At 36.7% G+C, this 25,025-nt stretch overlaps 1 protein-coding gene across 4 annotated transcripts in view; it reads left to right on the top strand.

The window, feature by feature from the left end:
* Positions 1-368: 368 nt before the first annotated feature.
* The window catches only part of LOC111265729 (calcium uptake protein 3, mitochondrial), a 37,031-nt gene continuing 12,374 nt past the window's right edge, over positions 369-25,025 (top strand). The window contains exons 1-5 of one of the 4 annotated variants that reach the window (XM_086970615.1): positions 371-571; positions 5,119-5,663; positions 14,202-14,270; positions 21,994-22,094; positions 22,670-22,774. In XM_086970615.1, coding sequence (XP_086826741.1) covers positions 14,244-14,270; positions 21,994-22,094; positions 22,670-22,774 — 233 coding nt within the window. In that variant the 5' untranslated portion in view covers positions 371-571; positions 5,119-5,663; positions 14,202-14,243. Of the gene's footprint in view, positions 572-5,118; positions 5,799-12,689; positions 13,093-14,201; positions 14,271-21,993; positions 22,095-22,669; positions 22,775-25,025 lie in introns of those variants that run through there. The other 3 variants (XM_086970613.1, XM_086970612.1, XM_086970614.1) reach the window with 3 other exon arrangements.

Here is a 25,025-nt window from a genome sequence, read left to right as displayed (position 1 = left end):
TAGGACACAGTATAGAGAGTTAGCTGAAAACGAAGAAGTCCTTAATCCATCTTTTTTACTGATTATGCGAAGACAATGTATATGACAACATAGTTAAGTTTGGTAAAAATGACTTTGTTCGCGATGTGATGCAATTAGTGTTTGTATTAGCATAAAATCATCATTCAATTATATCCGTTATTGTTGATTTTTGACAAGTTTTATTCTTCTATTTTTTTAAAATATTTATGATTGTTTTTTTAAACGTACTTTCTCAGCGGGCTGCTCCGTTATCCATGTTGTTTTTGTGTGTATTTATGGGAGAGAATCGCCGGAGGGAAAGGGGTGATAGACAACAAAATCCACAGATCGATTTAGTTGTCCTTATCATACAGGACGAGTAGTCAAACGGGTGAACCGGCAGCGAAGCGAAGCCTGCTGGTAATATCCGTGTAACCGTGCGCGTAACTCTCACAAGATCTAGTAACAAGATTGCTGGTCGCTTGTAGATATTGATATATGAAAGTTAGCCCCGACTGGATTTATGCTCCTTGGATATTTCGTTTTCTTCATGCTTGCTGTGGAGATTGCGGTTAGTTTTGAGCTTACTTTTAGCGAATTCAAATGCTGGAATGGGACACATTAAATATAGCGTAAAAGAAGTTTCCCTCAGCATCTGTTAATTTTTAAGTAATTCAGGTCCCTGACTATGGATAATCCATTCGAAAGGTTTTAGCAATATGCAGTTTTGAATCGGTTAGCAAAGATCGCAGGTGGCTATACTACTGCTGCTTCTTGTAGTTTTGCCTAAGAGTAACTAAACTAGTTTTTATTTCTATTTGTATCGATTGCTTAAAAAATCGCTGTTTCTCACCCTGAATTAAGCGATAACGGAAAATTCATTGGCATTTTATAACTTACTATACCTAGCTCTGAACAAAGGACAAGCCGTTCTGCTGTGTTTGATTATTATTAAAACAGCTCCTTATCGTGTAGCACTAAATTTCAAGGAGAAGATACTTAACCGATATGAAATATTTCTATGTAAAACGGTCTAAGTCCAATGTGGACACAGCTAACGTGTACAAATCCCGACATTTTTGGATTGAAGCACTTCACCTCTATCATGATTGTACTATCACGGGTAGTTACACGAACTGATACGTAGCTAAATGACACTTTAATAAATCCACATATTTTATATATTTTATTTATCTAGATACATATTATATCTATGTATTTGCATATATATATAAATATATATACATATGATTTATTATTCTCTTGCTGATAAACATTAAAAACGAATGTACAAACACATTATTATATACTTATACTCTATACATATTTCGAGCGCATTAAACAAGTACAGATAAGACATAAATTAACCCATAGCTAAAATGTCTATAAGCTGACAAGTACATTATAATACCATGAAATGTTACGACACGAATTGCACAGCAGTTTTTTTTAATTTTTCACCAATTAAAACTTACTGTTATTGGTTACCTATATGATGATACGCAAAATACAATTACGCACTTGTCGCAGGTTCAAATAGTACTCTTAGTAATTATAATATACATATCGTCGTGTTACTTAGTGCCATTGATGATGATTTCAATCGTGTAAGACGGGTTTCCACCCGAGATAATTCTCAGTTTTCCACACCTTCCTCTTTGTAGAAGGGTGCTTAGTAATCGGAAATGGGATGGCTAAAGGAAGAACAGTATTATTTCTTAGCATCCTGAAGATCTTTCTGGGAGCGAGTTTACCAATGAGGTGTAGTTTATCAGCCTGCGAATCCCTTGTCAAGCAAAAGCATAACACTACCATCACTAAGGTCAAAGAAAGCCTCCTCATAAATTTCATGACGTGCGTTTGTGTGTCTTCGAGAACAATTGATAACTTCTAATCGATATAGCTATCGATGTTCGCTTTGTACTACACTGATCACTCACAGGCTGCTATAATATTATCCGAAGCAATGCAATATACAATAACTGTATTTATCAGTAACTCTCTTATATAGTACGAACACAAGTGGTACGTTCTATAGGCGCCCAGTGTCTTTCCGTACTCGCCCCCAAATGAGCATCTTCATGTGTAGCATGTAGCATTATAGCAGTATACAACTAACATCTATAATAAAAATAATAACCGGACTAATGTCTCACAGCATATATGCCTTCTGCCCTTACTTCTCAATTCTCCTATGTTGATTATCGTGCATCGTTCACTTCTATTCCGGCTCGATATCCCTTTATACATTTGTGCTCTATGCTCGTTGTATTCATTTGCCGATCAAAAAAATAAAACAATTCAGCCGATGGTGCTAAGTGACCATCAGTTTGAACGAAACGTACCTGTGTTCTATGTTCACTACGCGTCTACCTATCTATGTGTTAATGAAAGCATTTTCAATATGTCAGTCTACATATAAGTACTACATAAGAAAGAGTACATCTCTATGTTGTTTCATCCGTACAGTGTGTAGCTCCAGATGTAGCTTGATCAGATTGGGTTTATTAATTCGCTATTGTATCACTGCTTATAGTTTATCTGTCGAAACAAAAGTTGCCTGATCCTCGGGCAAATTACAAAATTTTGATAACAACAACGGCAAATCACGAATTGGCATTGCTTCCAGTGCCACTACCACTGCTACCACCCCGATTGCTGTAAAATAACATTGTTACCATTGCTATTGCTGCTGTCGTATTTTAATAGGAGAGTTAACCGAGGAATTGTAGGTCAATACCGATCGTTTCGCGGGCAGAAGGTTACTTCTACCTGCATGACTAAAACACTGATGGTCTGGCACCAATGTTAATGATAGACTAATAGCAGCATCCAATGGCAGTGGCATCCCCAAACAGCCCTATAATAGCGGCAGCAGTTGCCAGATGATCTGCTGACGTCGATTCCCGATCGGGTGTCCGAAAATGACCCCGATAAGTAGGTTCATTTATAGAATCATACATATAGGCAGCCACGTTTTTTTCTTAATAGGACGACATCTATGTACCTGATTCGAGCACTCCCTGACCAAGATCCGGTCACGGTGCAACGCACCGTGAACAAGCCTGCTAATGCAACAAAAACAACCTTGTATTTGCATCATAAGCAATAGTTTCCTCGATGGCAACTAAATAGTGAGTCAGGAAACAAGCCACTAGTGTCAAGGCTAAAGCCATTAGTTGTAATTCAGCATCAGCGGCGAATATTCAATAATAGGGCTACTGGAGGCCAATATAACCATGGTTCGCCAAATGGTACCACTGGGTCGTTGCTTCAATTGGTTACCCATTCACTCAGCTCGGTGTTCCGGCACCGGACGGAGCCCTCGTGGCTGCTCACTGTAGCCACTAACTACAATCTGTTGTTGCTGCTCATAGATCACTAGTGAAGGGAAGTTTCGCGGCACTAGAGGCAGTTTTACAGCCTAAATAGCATAGACCGTGTGCAGAATATCATAATCACTCCCCTGAATATTAAGACACTTCACTTACTTTGGACATTACGACTTCTCTGGGCAATGCGAGCCTTTCTTTAATTCTTGAATAATCGAGAGCAACGGAACTGAATGTTGAAAAGTTATAGCCTATCTAAGACGTTCTTACTATATAATTAAGCTTAATACTAAAATGCAGCCACAAAGATCCGCAATGATAATTGAAACACCCATAGTCTAATAAAATACGGATCACATTCCTACAACATGATTTAAAACTGTTTCATAGCAAATTTTCCAGAAGTTTTATAATTGTTTTATGTGATTATCCTTTGGAACTTCTTTTCTGTCTAGCAGGACGGTTCCTTTAATTCAAGCAAGTATGCATTTTATTTTATTACTCGTAAAAAAGCATCCGTAATCTTAAGTCGTTTCTATGAATATATTTTGCCATTAACTAATTTACTAACTAAATAAATAACTAATTTAAGTTTAATAAAATTAACTGTGTTTTATGTATTTAATTCAAAGTAGGTTCTCGTGTTTTTTTAACGAGCCGTTTAACTTCGTTACAGATAAAGCTAACCGCGATAGATGCTCTGAAAAAATCTTGTTTTCATTATACCTTTTACCACTAATCGATGCACATCAACGAGTCCCTCCTTTAGATCATTTCTTTTTGCTCTACGCGTTTCTCATCTACTTCGAGGTTATCCAGTGCGATCAGAAATCGAGACAATTAACAGCACATATAGCATTTTTTCATTCTATTCTCCTGGATGCTTTAGTGTAATGTAGTAATACAATTTCCACGGGCAGTGATGATTCCAAAAGGCAACGTGATCAGCGGGTAATACAGAAATCGCCATCTGCCGTGTAGTTGTAGGATTTGGTGTGCAACAGGTGCTAGGACTCCTCTGCCCTAAAATGGCTATTACAGTCTATGCCGTGGGCAGTAAAAGAACTTCATTTGCGCCACCTAATAATCAACAGGCCGGCCGTTGTTTTCTACGCGAGGGAACCACAGGGCTTTTGTATAAAAACAGAGGGTAGGTGCCCAAAGAAGTTGAATCTTGCACCTTATTACCAGGATATTCAACTTGTTAGGGATGGCTTAATTACTTACTCTCTAGCTGCTCCATGTGTCAGTCACAATGCTAATAATTCTAAATGTCTGGTTTCAAGCCAAATAAAATGTGAAATATGCTATCACCTAAAATTTTCTCGCATTGAAGTCTTTTGACGAGTAGCCAGGATTAGAGTGCCAACCGCTTGTTGTTGAGCATTGGCCGACAAATGAGCTGGGTGATTTTTATTACAGATATTATTAGATAACCCGAGCCGAAATGCCATCGCGGTCTTAGTAACCAAGCCAAGAATAGCCAAGTGAATAAATAAAATTCATTATTTTTAGACACTTTGATACATCTGAATTTAACGGTTCCTTATTTGACTAAAACAAATTAACCTATGTTCCTTCTCATATATTTTAAATGTAGTTATTTTTTCAATTGTGTTTGAGTTATATGTTCTCTATAAAATATCCAGTATTCCGATATTATCCCGTTATATTTCATGGTTTCACGAAAAGATGTATATTGTTGTGTTTTGACACTGATGCCCTTTTGATACCGAACCCAGAGATTTTAAAAAATTATGCTTTGGTTTGTGTCTTTATGGTGCAGGTCCGTAAGTTACAGGAAGCACGTAATAGTGGTCACTGCCGGCAGTCCTTGAGCTTTAAGGGATAATGGTGTGACGGGAAACATGCCCTTGAAACTTAATTCTTTCGCAGGCGATAGCATCAGTGTTTCTGCCACAGGCTCATACACTTCGACACTCGTCTCGCGTCCATATAGGATTAACGTATTGCCATCAAGTTATTTTTCGGCATCGAATGACATAGCCAGGTCAAGTAGGCTATATTTGAGACCATTGGGGACTTCTCCATAAACTGCCGTGGTGCCAATCAACGTTCTAAAAACAAACAACATCATATTATTACACTCAGTATTCACGTGATTGTGAATGTGATTTCTTTTGACACAAGGCTTGTTAGACACGCAAAGGCACACAACCTTGCACCTGGAGGGCATTTAGAACAAACGTACTTCTGCTGGACCAATTCGTCTTAAACGAAATTAGGCGGCGGTTGATAATGCGATGATATGCAGTTTGTTCACTTGACCTATGTACTGCCATCGTATACCAAGTGTTCATCGTCGTATCCGTAAGCAAATCCTTGAAATCTGGTAGAAACATCCTTAGTATGGCTGCATAGACCACTCCAGATTTGTGCCGTGTCTCATTTATTAAGGTCAACAAAGTTCTGCCTGAACATGAAACATAATTGTCAACCTGACGCGTAAGCGAAACTGCCGATTATAATTTACATTTTTGCGAACGTTAGTTACTAAGGGCCGTATGATTGCCAGTGTTAAAAGTAGCACCTGCATTGTCGATATTACCTTTGTTTTTATTGGTTTGTTAAAATATGTAAGGAAGTTAAGATTTATATATCCTTTGACTTTTGTAAACTTTGCATTCATTTTTAATCGTCTGCCACTATGTGCTCTGGATCTATAAAAGTTTTTTTTTTATCTTAGTATAGAGTTTAGGAGCACTTCCTCTTATGTACTTAGTGTATTCATTTAGCTAATCAAAACCAATATATATGCTATTTACAGTATCACAGCTTGAGTAATTGTCTCTGCGCTGTATAATGTGAGATATACAGGTGAGCTTGATTCCAGTACTTTCACAGTAGCTCTAGCTACCACGATCGATATGGTTGAAACGCGTGCCGAAAAGTATTATAAACGAAAACGCATTTCATTCAAAAGAGGTGTAAGCTACAATAAGCAGTAATTAATTAGTAGTAGACGGGTTCGAAGTCAAAAGCGAATGGTGCCTTAATTTGCGCTAGTTGGATCATTGGGCCCAAAAATATTCTTAAAAAGTATCGTGACTTGTATAATATTATCACTAAAATTAATTCCTCTATCCACAGACTACCCAAAGCAAGGCAAAAAAATTTAATAAAATAAAGAGTAAAGATTATATACACTAAATTTAATTTATCTAAATAAGTGTAAACTGGTCGATGTATGAAAAATAGTTATTTATGACTGCTGCTTTTCTTTTCTAATATATTTACTATTCCAATATTTTTGACCAGGGAAAATTAGGTAAACATGTAAGTGTAAAGCAATCTAAAGCCGTCACAGGTGGTATAGCGGCAATTCAAGTAATCTAACTAATATAGCATATTTTTTTATGAAGAACTGACTCTCCATTAGCCTCGGAGCAGTGAGATTGCTGTAGGAAACTCCTACGCCTCATGATATTAAATTTTTAAATATGGTAATAACTTTTACATTTCTCGACTGTTTCGAACACGATGGGTCAGAGACGTGAGTGTTTAATGTATTTTTGTTTAGAGCCTATCCACAGTTTCGAAGATCAACATAGGTATTAATATAAAAAAAACGGTTTTGTGGTTAGAAATTTTTCAATATGAGAAAGCTTAAATCTAGTTGGGCTAAGACAAAAAAGACTCTTTTATAACAGGAAAAAATAGTAGAGATATTACTTTAAGCTACAAGTGAGTCTGGGTTGCGTTTTTAAGCTTACATTGAGAGATGTAGCCTTGTTAATTATCTTGGCATCAGGCACTATTGAAATTGAGAGAGGCCTATATATGCTCTTTTTAAGCGCTTTGAAGTGCTTAGAATAGAAGTTTTGTTGAAATATTTGTGTTACTATTGAGCATATCAAGAATGCTCATTAAAAAAAAATATATATATACGTGTATATGCAACGCGAAAATAAAAAAGATGACTTGGTTTTTGGAAAGAACAACATGGTTTCAATTAATATTTATTTTTTGTTATCTAACTATCCAAAATTACTAAAAGCTTCAGGCCTTGTAAAAGTAAGTTACCTTGTGACACTACAGATTCTAAAGTATTTGATACGACAGTTTCAGCTAAGTGAAATGTGATCGTTTGGTCTTGGACCTCTAAGTTTCAAGAGCCCCTAGGAATTGTCTTTCCGATCTTTTATATATAGAGTCTTCTTGCGTGATCTCCAACTAACACTTAGTAGCCTAAATGTAAAATACAAGATGCAAGAAGGTAATATAACTATGTATATAAAGATTAGATAGTGCAGATTTTTCAGAACCACATAACGTCATCAATAACATTTCTCATTGAGGAAAATAGAATCAATTGAATTTATCTCCAAATGCACTACACGAAAACAATAGATGGTAATACTGGACACTATTTCAAAGGACAAGAGACTATCGTAGCAAACATATATAAGGGCTCGGGTGTGCCATTCGGCTGTCACTTGAAGTTCCGTACGTGTGTAGTAAACATGGTGAAGATAAAAAGTAAAGATGGTAGCGTTTCAGAAGCTATGCAATCCACTGTATATTGATCGGGCACTTCCTAATCAAGATGCGGCAATGTATCATGTACCTCATTGAATAAATTACCATATCGAAACAGACACGCTGTGCTCGTGTCTTAAAACTATTTTATAACGACGATTCTGAACTGCTGCCACAAAAACAAAACATATAATTTAAAATGTTTATTTTTTTCGAATTCCACAATTTTCTGAATCATATTTCTACAATGTTACACTACAAACCAAATAAAATGCATTTTTTATTATTTAGGCTCCAATATAAATTGAGAATAGAACATGTATCTTTCTATCTTAATAAACTTGCTGTTAGGATCGTGTAGCTAGCCTGGAATGACAAAAGTTCTTTAATAATTTCGCAGTCAAATATATCGACAACGTCCTTAGACAATATGAATGGCACGGAACACAGTGCAACATTGCTTCCTACAAGTGGGAAGTTCCCACAGACATCAATTTCATAACGCAAGCACATATGCAAGTCGCTATTTTTCGTTATTATGGGTGGTCAATTTGACTAAGCACGTGAATTCGTACAACATTCCTAAAACATGTTTACTGGTCATCTTTGTCATCTAATTAAAATATATAAGTTGCGTTATAAAGTTCGAGCGGAATGAATATCTAGAATCGCTAACGTTTCAATAGCCATAATAATTAATCAATAAGCTTTCAGGTAGCAGGGCGACAATTTCTGTTGTTACTTTATTGCTACTATATCAAGTGATACAATAGGGAAATGCATTGAAGATAAAGTTTCCGTAGCTTTTGGCAATGCTTTCTGAATCAAGATTCTGAAGATATGGTTATTTACTATTTTTTTAATTTATAATGGAATTCTATATTATTTCACATATTCTTATCATGTAAACCGTTCGTGACTCTTATATCTGGAAACACCTCGAATGCAAGCTTTTCTCTACTTACACAGAGCAAAACGCTGCAAAGCAGTGCCGTATAGCGCTATTCATCTTCAAACAAATCTTCCAGTTTTAAGGTGAAATTAATAACATTAAACTTATTTAACCTACTTTAATTATTGCTGAAATATTTCCTTGATCATATGGTTCCTTATTAATGGTTGTAATATTTACGTGTGGATACTTCTTCCCATCTCCATTTTATACCCGCAATACTGTTTATAGTTTTTGAAAAAGATTAAATTATTTGATTTATTCAGACTGTCATAGCTGTCTTTTAAAGGGCTGGAGCTTAATAAATACTCTTCCTTAAGAAAGCATGGAAAACTGTTTACCTATTAACTCGATCCTATCAAGCCTCGCTCTAATTTTCGCAGTTTACAATTTGGAATTCGCTCGGAATGAGTTCTTAACCAATTGAAATGCTCATTTACGTATGATACATTGTCACACTAACTGACAGTATTAATTCTATTGTCCAACAGTAGTACCTTCTTGAGCAAGAAAATGTTGTCTCGCGAATTATTACTCGTCGACGTTACGTAAGATTAACAATAAACACTGTCATTGCAATAATACATTACTCACCAGATAAGTCTCTTTTATTTATGTTCATCTGCCGATCATAAACCAGTATGTGCTGATAGGCATATATTTTTCCCCGTATGCGTTTCCCTTTTCTTCGGTTTGTATGAGGGGCTGTATTCCATGGTATTGTTGATCGATGACCTTGGCCTTTGTCTCTTTCGCTTTCACTGCACAAGGTACCCTCCGTTCGTCCCCTTAACACCTGACCACTGACTGCGTTATCAACACGATTATTACCATAACAATCACGACTATTACCTATTTAATGGTCACAATCTTCTCCTGACAACATCATTTTTTCGCTTCTTTATCTTTCTCTTCTGCTGCAGCTGCTTCTTCGATCGAATTTCTCTGGTCTGATCGATATTGGCCTACTGTGAAAAAGCGGTAGCGAAGTGCGACATAAAACAGTGATGATAATTGTAACAACAAATCAGATGACATAACACAGTCGGCATATACAGTAGTACAGTATATGTAGCAGCTATGGTTCAAGAGCGTCTTTTGTCGCATTACCTTTATTTTTATTTCCTTGTGGCTACTTCTATCGAGGATTTTACAATTTTTATTTATTTACGTATCAAAACATAACTTTCAAATTAACCAACATAACTATCACATTGACTTTTTCTTTATCTATCCTTATATCTGACATCTTATGCGCACCTAAATACGCGTCCCTAAAGGTACAGAATTTAAAGCCCTCTTTGAGACGGCATGTCTAGTGAAACTGATTACGATCGGATATATTTAAGGGAATAAATATATTACGATCTGATTTAAGAAATATTTTATTAAGTCTTATTTTGGGGCACTGAAATAATATATCTAGTATTTAATTATTTTCAAATAAAAATGAATATTCATATTGCGAGTGGAGGTTTATATTGCGAGGTGATTAAATATTTCGATTCGGTAACGGTCGCAATTTTGACAATCGAATACGCCAGCCGAGTGCTTGGAATCTTTATATGTGTTTTGAGGATTTTCGTTGCAGAGGATCGTTGACAACAGTTTTGATGGCAAAATTCTAAGCTCACCATTGATTTAAATAGGCTAAAATAAGTGTTCTTTTGTAGGCATAGCGCTCGTTTTTAGCCATAGGAGTGCACTCAGTTCCTCTTACCTTGAGACATAAAACAATTAACTAGAGCTTTTTCAAGGCATGATCCCTTTTTCCAACAGAATTATTTAGAATGTCGTAAGACAACATTAAAAGTCTATTTACATAATGGTTTCAAGTTTTTTTTTGCATAGTTACCGCTGGTTGTTACCTATCTGTCTATTTAAGGAAAACACGATTGTTCCTTCTTTGTTACATTTTTAACCGTTTCTATTATAAAACTAATTATACTAGAATCAACGCATTCACATACATAAAATAGATATACACACTATATATATAACAGGTATCCAAAGACGCTGTTGTAGACACCTAATATTCAGAAAATAGTGCACAGCAGTACACATCAATGGAATATTGTATAACAGAGGTCGTGGTGATGATGATGAAGATGATCATCTTAACTTTTACTCTGAAACGAAGATAAACAGCTTGCTATGAGAGTAAAATAGCATAAGGTGATCTTTAACATTCAAAACGACCATATCATAAATCGGTCGAATGCTATTAATGGAAATACATAGGCGCATTTGATGCAAGCGCACCTTAGACGCACACGGTCATGACAATAGTGCTATATTACAATGATGCACAAAATTACATCAAAAGCCTTGTAGGCATGGCGAAAGGAAATAACGATAACATTCAAGATCTTAGCTTCGAATATGACAAGGCCAACATGAAGGACAAATTAAAATGTTATGTCGAAACCAATTTGTGGATGTGTGAGTCAATAAGTGATTATGGAAGAATGAGCGAATGATAAGTAAATGAGAGGCTGTTTTCATCGAAGAAGTGGATGATAAAAGATTAAACGATGGGGCAAGACTGGGAGGGGGATTTCGCTACATGACATATGTACGAAGGACAGGGCGCATTCTGAAGCCAATCCAACTATGTGCTAACGAAGTAATCAAACAGCACTGCAACGGGATGCCAACGATAATTTTCTACGGTGATGACGATTTCCTGTGTTCTGGGTCTTCACTACATTACACGAACAGTTTGACGACGATGCTGACGATAACGATATAATTGACAATCTATAAGGTATGCTGAAAAATGAACAGAATGGTGATGACACGAAGTATTCAGTAGTAATAAGTGGTAGCTATTTCGGGCGGTCATTCGGGGCAATGGTAACATTCACAGACCACACAGATATTCGAATCACAATTGCAGCATATTAAAAAATTACCAACAATTTTAGAAATCTACCACTCACTGCTCACAGGCTTCGAAATGTTACCAAGGTATTTGACCGTTTTCGTCGAGGTCAAAATTTGGAGCAGCGAAACATAATCCCGAATAAACATTTTTGTTACATATGCAAAAGCTGGGTGATTTGATAACCAGCCATTTGTTGATGTAGTGCTCTAGTCCCACGCATGCATAGGCCATCCGTTGCTTTGCTCCCATCCTCCGTGGCTTTGCACCTCCTGAATTTTCCACACTTCCTCTTGCCTGTGATGCTTTATAATGGGTAGCGGGATGACCAGCGGTATGAGTTTTGGAGCCTTCTTGAACGCTTTGAATGCCTTTTTAAGCACGATCTTCTTAATGATCTCGTGCTTGGAAGTGGATACCTCAGTAAATAGGAACACCGCAACTCCGATAATAAAAAGGGCCAGTGCGGGACGCATCGTGACACGAGATTTTTCACGTCGTTCCGTTAATAGTAGCCTTTATAGATCCGACTCCAGGCCTTTTTTTGTATTGCGAATAGTTCACGTACATCCGATCTGATGTTGGGATACTCGCCTCTGAAGCCGCCTATATACTGCGCAGTCCTTTCTCCGCCTCCGCCCCCAACCCAACTAGCGCTAAGCCTCCATTTCAGCATCACCCGCAGCATGGGTTTGTACACCCAAGGCACTGCCCTGCTGGCCCTTCGGTGAGCAGACAGCCCCTCATTCGCTTGCTTGCTGACCGTTGTGTCTACTTCGTTTTGGACTGCTGCTGCTATGGATGTTGTTCTCCTCGCTATTGCTAATATTGGTGCCCTTCCTGTTAGCCAACCGCTGGTTCATCCCTACAGGGAGACCCTACAATACACAAAACGACACAGATTGCACGGGACATATCGTACACAACGACAGCAGACAAGAACATCATTGAACCCGCGCTAAAAATAACCGTAACCCCTCCGCTGACGCCACCTTCTCCCTCCAATTGTACATATTAAAATCGCTACTCTCGACGAAGGGATGCCAAAGCTCATGTCAAATAGCCAAATAATATTTACTGACAGACCCGTCCGACGTGTCGGGGGTCAGAGCCAAGATCAAAGCCAAACAGCAACTGAATGCGGAGCCAGCGTACGTACGCAAGGTACTTGTCCTACTACTTGTCTGAACGAATGCCGCCGCCACTATGACTTTTCAACCGATCACTTGGCAGTATGGGCTGCTACAACGAAACGCCAGACTGTATGTAGCAGCGCACAGTGGTGCTGCTGCGTCAGTTCGAAGTTCATTCGGTTCGACAAAAATACAGCGTGTAAACACACGCTACGGAGCTCCATTTAATGGTGCAGGTCAGACTCCTCCGTGCGAACAGATCTGTCGAAGGACGCAATCGCTGCTAACACAGTAAGCGAATCTTAACGCACATAGTAACGAAGTGTTTAGTCCTGTTATATAACTGCTCAACTAATCGTGTACTATGGTATCTTGCTTGTGATTTCGGAATCATTGATACTTATGTGTAGCGTATTTCTGTAACCGGGGCTAATTTCACGAACAAGGAAAAATAGGATACAGAGATTTATGTAGGTACCACAAACCGATATATTTCTGGATTTTGCTGTGTTTACCGAACGATGTCGATGACACTTGACCATAAAATATTTAAAAAAAAAATTGTTGCTATTATTTGGGCAATTTCTGCGAGATTCACATACACTTTTCAAACGATTACGTACACCACACAAATCAGTCCACTATCACTCTATACTAACGTAGATTTTCTATAGATGGACCATTCACTTGCAGTAAAAAGAGGTGTGCTACAAATTTAGCCAAGGAAATCAGAAACAGGCTGCCCATGATATTGCGTCTGTTCTTCATGATCATATGGTTTTGCTCTACGTTTCAGCGAACGTGCATACTTCTGCGTCATTATTTATACTATCGACGGTATTGTTGGCCGCGTGAAAAAGTGTCATAAATTTCGACTTATTACTTGCAAATATTCGAGCAATTCCTTACAGTTATATCCCGATCTAACTTTCTTTGTTTAAAATGTCTTGCACGAAGCTGAAAAGATTTGGAAAAAGCGCTTTTTTTTTATTACAAAAATGACACTCTACGGAAGTGAGGACGAACGTTAAGTACACTAACAACTTTCACATCGCCTTTGTTTTTGTAAAGCCTAAACTATGAAATCTTTGTTTCTTTTACAATAGATGTCTTTTGACATCAGCCAAAAACGTTCCTAATACGTAATAGTATTATAAATAAAACTATATTTAGAAACCATGAATCAATCGATTCATCTTCGTTGTCTGTGTCTCAAGTCGACTTCGAATAATACGAGTCCAAAGACCTTGTTTTTTAAAGGCGTTAGAATAATCTGTTAATTAACACAGGTACTAGAGCTGCAATGTAGCGGGCTAATATGATCGACAGCAATCTAAGTAGTAGCTATACTTATGTTAACAGGTTGTAGAAAGGGTGTTTTGTTTGTTGTGTTTTTCCAGCTCGAGAGAATCTTTAGTACTGTCGCTCGTCGCGGGAAGAATATGCGATCTGTCCAAGAAACGGATGTGGTAAGTGAGGCTTGACTTTATTGAAGTAACGAATATGAGCATTAACGCAATTGACCCACCAATTTATATAAAAATTGCTTGAATAGAAGACGCTTGTTGACATATATTGTACCCACTGAATTTTGTAAGTCACCGTCGATCCTTTTAGTCCAGCATTACAACAGATAGAGTTGGCGATGTAGCTACTTCGATTATCTACACAAACCAAGCATGAATAATATCATTGGTTCCGCAAACGTGCCAGATTTGTTGATCGAGACGAAAGATATTTGGTGCAGGCAAATATACGCCCACTACTTAGGAACATATATTTTTTGCAATTTTGGGGTAGCTTTAGTAAGCCAATGAAAATATATGCACTTAATCCGTTTTCATGTATCAAAAATACGCTTAAGCGTGAAATGTCAAGAAAACAAGGTAAGCAAACAAGTCAGGTATTATGCTTTCAATTTTTTTTATGTAATGGCTTCTAGGGGGCCGCCAGATGACTTTGTAAACTGCGATCCTTTCCGACGCCTATACCAAAGATACTCAAGTTAAACCTGCTACAATTCATACTTTTGACTACCATTCAGATAAACTAAGGTTAATTATTGTATAGACATTAATCAGAGTAAAAAATGCAGCTGATTTCTAAAAATTAAACTATGTTGGCCAAACATTTACCAAACCGCGCTTTTAGCCCCGATTCTAGCTAACCAAAATATGTTTTGATTGTTGCCTTCAAGTTGGGTTGGATTCCAATTTAATTTACATTATTTTGCCATATTATTGATGTTATTTGGTGTAGGGAATACAAGGTGAAGAAAAGTAAACTCATAGAGGTATAAAATGTAAGTCTACAATCAAGAAAACAGATATTTGCAGCTATAAAAACAAACAAGCTGCAAATTTACTATTTCTTTAAACTAGAATTTTCTCTAACTTATATCCTAATCTACCAACCCTTAAATCAATCAACAGTCAAGAGAAAAGACAAGATAGAAACCTGAAAAGAAATTAGAAAGACTTAAAGACGGGTCAACACGGCGTATTATTTTTTTCTGAGTTGAGCAGTCTTTTCGTCCTGTTTTTAATCCAGATTGGATTTGAGTAACGCTCGTAAAGTACAATGTTTCTGCTTCAAAATGGGTTTAAAAATGGGTTCATAAGGAGCATTTTAGAACGACCAAAAGAAGAATAATGAGCAAATGTTTGAAAGATATTTGTTATATTTTATCTATTAAGCGAGAATGTAATTTTTGTTCTATTTTCATCGATGTGGCACCAATCTATCTGCCTACGAATTAGCATTATTCAGAGAATATGCAACTTTATAAACACACGTATTATGTGTTTGGATCAGAACTTTTAATTTGGCTACTAAAAGGGTTAAACTTGCCATCAGCTCGTTAATTCATGGTGTTAATTTTTGGTTCAGATGTAACCTCCATCAAAAGGCCTAGAACCTCAAAAATGATTCCATAAAAGGAGATAAACTAAGACCTAGGGCTTGTTTTGCCATGCTTGTTTATATGGCACCCCAAGCTCTTTTCAAAAATAACAAAAATCCGAGACGTTTTTAATGTTTATTTGAATGAGTCTTAAGCGCTTTTTTGTAGGGCAGTAACTAACAGAGTTCAGAACTAGTTAGTGACCACAACGTACCTTCTGTTTTTCTGATTTAGAATGGATACAAATATATGTACATTTTATTAGGTCGACGTTACACGACCTTTTTTTTTGATATTACACATACACTTGCGCTTTTCGAAATCTGGGGTAGGTCAATCGCATACCTTTCTTTGGAATTTTAACGGACGGACTGCACTGAGCCACACTGAATTAGAAAATTTTAATGCTTTACAAACATGAGTTCTAGTTTGGAGAGGTCACGTAAACCTTGCATTCGGCAAGCATTTACTATTAGAAACATCATGATTCGTTGCTTCAAAGCATTCCGGAAGGAAATATTATATTCGAAACTAGACTCCTGCAAAAATGAATAAAGAAGAGTTAAAAATTGTAGTGGTCTACCTACCTAAAAGTGCATTGATCTTAGGACTCAGGTCTGATGCATGTAAAAATAGTATACATGTTTATTTCGGTCGAATTAATGAGATAAAAAAAATTATACGAACGAGTATCGAAAACAGGGACATAGAGTCGCTTGCTTGTCTTCAGTCCCGCGTCACAACGGCAACCTCCTCTTACATCAAGTTATGCCTTGTAATGAAAAACAACTCTATGATATTCTCAAACAATTACGTCAACAACTAGACCAGCGCGACGTCATTCCAAAGTAATTGTAAAACTTCAATAGCTCACGAAATCTGTCTCGTAATACAGATTCGTCAATTATGGTTCGAACAATCAATGGAGATTATGAAAAAACTTGGCATTAAGTAGCCAGGATTAGTGTCCTAATATATTGATCTGTTTTTGCATATGTTCCAAATCCAAGATGCAGGATTGTTTAACAAGCAGTCTTTGTCGAACAAGTTTGCCTAGCACACACTCTGTCTCGTGAGTTTCTTTTTAGTTTTAGAGAATGCCTAAATGGATCTCTTCCGTATGTATATATTAGTAATAATAGCACCGATCTGTATTTTTACAAATTCATAAATGTAGAAACACCATATAATAAGGATCGTCGCAGAAATTTTTTTTCCCTTTATCATTCTTGTTCTACTTACTTTATAAATAGTAGATCTACTGAAGACGTTGTTTTCTTTTTTTAATTGCTTGCGTCGTTATTCCGTCAAAACTAAAGAGTTTTCTTCCACGTCTAAAATGTTTACATTGTCATTAACTTTTCAGATTACAGACCAGCTTCCGCACCGCTTCCTGCTTTCTGCACCGCTTATAGAATTTTCATATAAAACGCAGGAGTTATAAAAATTTTCAAAGTATGAAATGATATATTACGGAAAATGCGTGCATTTTATGTTGCATTGTATTAGTTAGGACTCTCCGTACTATTTAGCTTGTGCACTGACTTTCAAGCTGGTGTAGAACATTTATTCGTCCTCTTCTTAATTGATAGCTGATTGTACATCTATTGTTATACCTCATTCACTGTGTTCACTGAAGCGAAGTAGTCATTAATATCTAAATATAAAAGAGAGTACCTATTAATATAATAACCTTGGAAAAACCATTAGCTAAGCGTATTGTAAAATTCAGTTTGTCTAATCGTATACTGGACGAGTATCAGCCAACGATGCTAGAAGTGAAATAAATAGTATTTATTAAGTAGTAGTAGTTTAGGATAGGACAAGTTTTTAATTGTCTATATATGCTTCAAGTCTCGTAACACATTCGGCGGCGTTAATCATAACCCTCTCCCATCTAAAATAATATGACCACTAGGCTATTTGAACAATAGAGAATATACAGTTAAGCCCAATAGCTCTTTTGATAACATAGCATATCTTTGTATGTATGAGCAAGTGCAATTATTTAATAGTTTTTATTCGGCAGAGTTGTATGGCCTTTGGTTATATAATAATGGATGAGTTTATTCAATGCCGATAATAACGATTGAAACTGAAGACGTATTTACCGTTCCTCAATCGTGCAACAAAAATAATAAAAATTTTGAATTGTCGAAAAAATATTGACCGTTTTCTAGTTAGATGGCTCTAAAGTCACATAGTCAGGTAATATGAGTCTTCGGGCATTGGTGTCATTGGAAAGCTGAGATCTTACTGTGGCGTTAGTGCTAAAATTGTTGGAACTTGTATATTCACACTTGAGATAGAGCGCTTTGAAGATGAGTAAAGCTGCTTAAAAAATTCATCAAATTTACAATTTTATTATGATAAAAGGTACAAATGCTGGTCGATCAATTACAAAAAAAAAGATGACAAAATGATTGCGTAAGCTACCGCCACGTTGGTGTCCATGACATCGCTAAGAAACTAAACATTCGCCGTCAAACAACCCTAAACCATTAGAAGAAAGCTGGCTACAGAAAAAGCTTAATTTTTGGGTGCCACACGGATTGACGGAAAAGAATTTACTTGATCGTATTTATATCTGCAAAATTTTATTGAAAGGCTGCAAAGTCAAGCAATATCTGAAACATTTTACCTCAAGTAATGAAAAACAGATCACATGAAACGGTAATGCTCAAATTAAAAAAGAAAAATGAGAAATGTCTTCCACGGCTTTTGGAAGAGGCCAGACTGACGCTAAACAAGCTGGTGGTACGCATTTGGTGGGATTGGAAAGGAATGGCGCATTGTGGGTTGCTGGCGTCTGGCAAAACAATTGGACCTCTAGTGCATACGACTAACAAGATTAAAACAAGTTATTAAAAAAATTGACGGGAATTAGTGAGGCATCATCTTTTACGACAATATTCTTATTGTTCTTATTGCTTATTTTATTTATATTGTTAAATTGCATACACCTTTAGTTATCCGACAAAAATTGAAAGAATGTGGATGGGAAATTTTAGTGCATTTGCCGCATGATCCGTATCTTGCACCGTAAACTATCGTGTGTTTCGATCTCTGCAGAATTCCCTCAACGATATGATTTACTTTTAATGGAAATGGAAGAATTATTTGTCACAATTTTTTGGAACCATGAAAGTTCTACAGTGATCGAATTATGGTATTCTTAGAAAAGTAAGAGAAGATCATTGGCAAAGATGGCGCATACTTGGTTTGGTAACATCATTTTAAAATAGTCATTTGCGTACCTAATAATTGTCTATCATCTACTTTAAGATAGAAACTAGATGTAGATGACATTGCGGCGAGATTCATGGCAAGGATGAATTCAAATGCAATCAGTTGCATTTTTATTTTATGTGCCTATTGTAGAATGCAATGGATAAAAAGAAACGGAATGCGAACAGCTGCGTTTTCAAGACGGGACCTATCCTATCGTCTATCGGCTTTTTAAAAAAATTTGAAGCTCCTTATTACCGACTAGGAATTTGATAGTAAACGGCAAAATTGGCACTAACTCACCCTAAAAAAAATTGAAATTGGGGTCAGTGTTCTATTTATTTTTAACTTGTACCAAAATTTGATGTGCAGCTGTGGATACTACATGGCCTTGCATGTTAAATCACTCCTTTCTCATCTGCAGGGGAAGTTAGATTTAATATAGTTAAACAGGTTGATTTTTACATGGGAAACGAACCAAATCAGCATTCAGTTTGTCGCCCATGTGGTTATATAAATAATAAAATAAAATAATATAATAAATAATAAAAAATAAAATAGAAATATAATAAAATGTAATTAATTACGCATTATATAGGTCTTGTATCATAAAACAATACGAGTCGTAGTACAAGCTACAAGGTGCAGTCGGTTTCTGTGTATATATATATATATATATATATATATATATATATATATATATATATAGTCAATTTAAAAAAAAGCCCGCTTGTGTCGTAGAGCAGCGTAATGCTGGTTGCTATTAGGGCACCTGTTCATGATCATACACCTATTCGACAGATATTTCACCATTCAATGTCACCTTATATTTGCTTGCACAAAAGATGCAGATTATAATATTCAAGATAATATAGCTGCATAAGAAAACGCAAGAAAACGCATTTCCGGACAATCAGATCTGCACTCAGACGTCTTCTGCTTGCACAAATCGCAACAAATCCTCTATTTAGTATTGCACTAAACGTACGCTCTTATTTTGTTTAACCCACATTTTTTCATTAAGTTCTCATGATGGTTTTTAGTTCTGTTCGTTTTTTTACATGTCTACATGCATTAATAATCAAGTGTATAGTGTAGTGTCTAAGAAATTTGACAACACGAAAGGCCACTTGTAGAGCAGATAGCCGTCAGAGGCAAAGTTGGTTACGCCGGTAGTGACTCATGATTAACCAGAAATGACGTAAAGAGGAATATGATTACACTGTTTTCTCTAAGCATATAGTGCAGAAACAAGAAATATATTCTATAAATATGGTTGTTATACTGTAACAGGAATGAGTCGAGTTCATTTTGGAAAGAGCTATTGGCTTCTCAGAAGGCCGTAAAATCCAAGTTTCTGACTTTCGACAATCCCGACTGAACTATTTTAACGCAGAAGCGTTTACTACTATTATTCTTAAGACTGATAATAATTGATAAACGAGTGAAATTAAAATATTTGATAAGTCAATCGGATCACTGATCACTATAATCGTCAAAGATGGAACATTCGAACGGGAACGAGTTTAATGCGTTGTCGCCCTCAATATATGAGTTGGAAGGATTGAACACATGCGACGTGCATTCGTTTTGGGAGCATACTAAATCACTGAAGGCAGCTAGTTTCGTAGATAAAACAATGTATGTAGTAAAACAATATAAAACGACGCCGCATGTAGGCGAAGAAGGGGGTTTGCATCGAATTCAGCTTACTAGTAGCTTCGTATGAAGATCCAGACGAAGAAAAATCTGGTAACTTTCAATTGCACACATCATCTGACCTTTACGGTGTATGCACAGAGGGCGGTCAGAATCAGCTGGTTAGACGAAGATATTTCTGCATACAGTTTATTTCTGCATGTCTATAACCGAAACAGTCGATTTTCACTCTCTTACTGCCTAGCTCTGCGTAAAGTATTCAGCATCTCAGTCACAAGCAGAGCTGGTTTTAATTTCTCGTCTGACATATTCTTTTTCTTAGCAATTTCGGCCTTTTGACAGATTTTTCTTCTAATTCTAATAAATGGAAATATACAACAGCCAGATGACGTCTTTGATGCTCTGATTGCGTTCGCTTTAACTGTGCCGTCTTTTCAATGCCACTGCGTTTTTTTTTATGAATTGCTCTGCATTGGTGAAGGCGTCCCTTGTGACAGTTTTTAAGTGAGCAGATATGACGTTGCGGACTAGTGTAGAATAGAAACGTTATTAGTTTGGACTCGCTCCGTCACTTGGCGAAGGGGGTATCATTATCAGAGCATTAGCTTAGAGCGCACCAGTAGAAGTAGAACTAGTTTAAAGTAAACTTCTGTTAGTTGGTTTATGTTTGGTTCTCTAAAGACGAGGTAGGAAAATCTTAAACAAATGGACGCTATATAGACGTTGGGCTTACGTTACTATCGCTTTGGTTCTTAACAGCGTCCGAAAAACATACTGGAAATTAGCTCTACTTCCCTAGAACAACTGAATTAGATTGAAAATATTATTGAAAGACTCAAGTTATAATTCCAGGCTTATGTATTGTTCCGTTCTTTGGCTAATGGATATATTTTTGAAAATGATTGTGTAAACGATTAACAAAGAAAAAAAAGACGTTGAAGTTTGGATGCACGACAGATGTGATATCAACTTCTCACAATCATTTGCAGTTGGGAGTCTAAAATCTCTATTTTTTAATCACGAAATAGTTGGTTCTTGGTTGTTCTTTTTTCCATTGGGGATTCTCAAGAGTAATATCGCGGACGCATAATTTAATATTTCTGAGAGGAAGGTAATCTCATATGAGTTTTAGCAGTAGTTTTGTTATTTTTCATGCGCACTACACGGCAACAATAAGGTAGTCTTTCGCAACCTGTTTTTGTCCGTAGTTGATCCTAATGTAAACATTTTTTCTTCTAAGTGGATGAAATATGTTGAGCGTAATACACATTCGTTCTTTGAAGTATCACCAGCTACGCAAACACTTATCTTCCTTAACCTTTTTTCTATCGTCCACTAATTGATTAAAGAAGCTTTTAAGTAATATAGACATAAATTTAAGGATCATTTTTCGGGTATTTCAGAATGAGCTGTCAGCGGCCGCAGGCCATGTGAATACTACATTGCTTGTTCATCTGTTCGGGCGAAAGGGCAAGGAAACGCTCTCATTTGAAGACTTCTTTCGGTTTGTTGTTAACGTTGATATGTTATATGAGCTATTCATTCATACATATTAGTGCAGCAGTCCCTTGACCCACATAGATATATATATATATATATATATAAATATATATACACACATATATATATAATGAGAGAGAGCAAATGAGAGTGAATACATTCAAATTGTCAAGGGACTGCAGTTCCACTGTGTATATTAACTCTTGTAAGAATAAGTTAAAACGTTTAGCTTAATTATCGCATTACTTAATACAATACAGATGCTCATGTTGCTTAGCTCGGCTCAACAATTTAATTCGGAATTTGTATCGATAAACGTATAGGTACAGGGAGTGAATAAAATTTTCCGATTGTGTAGAATATCCTCAAATTAATACAATTCGACCTCCGCCGGGCGTTTCTAAGTGCAAAGTTGAGAGCCAATGATTCGCCACGTAAAGAATTTAACTAAAATTTTGATCGTACTAAATACTAAGTAGCGATCATATTTTTAGCGAAAATAGCTGTAATATAAAAGAAGCCATACAACATATGTAGAATTCCGTGGTATTGTAATGTATTATGCATTGGTATTTACAGATTTATGGAGAACCTGCAGTCTGAGGTGTTGGAATTGGAATTCATCGAGTATTCTAAGGGAAAGGCTATCATTAGCGAAGTTGATTTTGCACGTATCTTATTGAGGTACGTGACATAACAGTTTGCTTCTTAGTATCGACAAGCTTACTTAAAAAAAAAACAGAAATTTTGTACCCATGCCCATGGTCTACTAATGATTTCCGCACAACGTCTTTTATTTAGATCAAGTCTATTGTTCAGCTCTTGGCCACTAGTGAGCAAACAGAACACCAGCCATGTATCGATAACATGTCTTGGCAATTATAACGTATCTCCTTGAGCGGCTTTGTTTAATTTATATAAGCCATATCTATATATGCCTATGATGTATTTACAATGGCCTTATAGGTAATAACCTTTTTGTTTTATATATTCTTCTTCTTCTCTCTTAGTTCTTTTTTACTGAAACTCAATTTTTTTCACTGTGCAAATATTCGAAGTCACAAGGCTACCAAAAATGACTCTCGATAGATGCGGCGTGCAGAACGAGGATTCTATAGCAGAGAGTACTACTCAGAAATGATCTGATACGCCTTTAGGCATAGAGTCCTCACTTTATACGAATTAAATACTCTGGGTGACAAAAAAAGAGCTTTCCAATAATATATAAAACTTGACGGTTTACCTCGGTTATACACTTCATTTCGGTGTGCAAAATTGGTCTATCGGATAAACCCTAAAGACAGTATTTCGGCCCGTGCATCACAACTCGGATAGCCATCTCGACAAATGGGAAAATCAAACCGGCGGACAACACAACGTCATCAGTGACCAGACGAGGCAAAGAAGTCGTCCACGTTTGACGACTTAAGGCGTTTAGCAAACAAGAGAGGATAACCGATACGGCTTAGAGCAAGCTCATTTTGAGACTATTTCGCCTCATTGAGCGCCGATCTTCACACACCGTCTTATATAAAGTGCAGGCGGCCAGCCAACAAGGTAGCGGCAAAACCTTTCCCCCATGCCTTGCCACAGCTTACGTGCACTTGCGAGCGAGTTCCAGAAACACGGTGCGTGCGTTGTAGTAAGTGGGCGATTAATCACAACCTACATCCACCTTCTAGTTAAAGCAAAAAAGTTACCTAACTTCTAAACGTGCCTTCATCAAAGGGGTGCGCAGTGACTATGCGGGCTATAGTCCCAGACAGCTTTTCTAGTGTGAGAAAAATTGTGTTCTCCCCGCTGCAATACACTCGGTAACAGCATGCCATTCGAAAAAATTTTGGACCGACCTAGTCTCAGATAAAATTTTGTGATTTCCACTGAACGAAAGCATTATTCAGTAGCACAAATAAAGATATTCCAATGCTACAGTACTTTTTTGTTGTTAAGCTGTTACAAACACGAATACCTCTGTGTGTTCTGTGATTATGGCCTAAAACGAAATTCATGTCCTCATTTGAAAATTTCTTCGGTCAATAATTAATACCGACATAAAAAATAGGTTGATATAACAATAACATGTGCTCGTCTTTCCTGACCGAAGGCGGATTTGCATCTCTGCCTAAAAATATGTCTTTGCCCAGTACGATGGTAAAAAGTGATGCTTCCAAACTATGTACATTTATGGGAAGTTCCTGTGATAGAGTAAAACTTGAAATGATTCTACATTCTACGCTCGATCTCGACTCAGTACATCAGCTTCAAAGTTCTCGGATTATTGTTGTGAATCTAACAGGCACTTTATAATCATTGGCTATACCACTGTTGCATCTCTCGACATTTATGCCTACGTACGAGCACAGTTCACATTGATTTGAGAGTTCAATCGAGCATCGTTCAGGTTATGTCAGTGGGCTCAAGATTTAGGTAGCTTCCGAAAGTACCAAAGTTGGATGTGAATGTGGGGCTGCTAATATCCCAAACAAGCTGTTAAAAGATTAAGTGCCAGCATTTGCTCGTCTTCTAACCACCATAGCCAGTTTATCCATTGACGCGAGCTTTTTGCCTACAACATGGAACGACGCAACTTTTCTCTCTTTCTTTAAAAATAAAAGAAAACGTATTCGGGCTGCTAAAACTCATCTAATATTTCTGATTAACTGTCTGTATAAGGTTCCTGAAAAATGAGAGATTAACTAGCTGTACAAACATTTTCGATATGCTTGATTTTTCTCAACTAGTCAATACCTTCTTTCCAAGTTTCGATCGACAAAACTATTATAAATAAAGATCAACATATCTGTCTGTTTTTATTTTTCAATGTTGTGATTATTTTCAACCACTTAAGTCAATTGATCGTTTTGTAAAGGTTAGAATGGTCTGATACACAGCAATAACTATATCTCTCCGGAAAAAGGTAGGCAGTTAAAATTGG

Source organism: Varroa jacobsoni, unplaced genomic scaffold, assembly GCF_002532875.2.
Source record: "Varroa jacobsoni isolate VJ856 unplaced genomic scaffold, vjacob_1.0 scaffold_1002, whole genome shotgun sequence".
NCBI lineage: Eukaryota > Metazoa > Arthropoda > Arachnida > Mesostigmata > Varroidae > Varroa > Varroa jacobsoni.
This window is presented reverse-complemented; position numbering and strand designations above follow the sequence as displayed.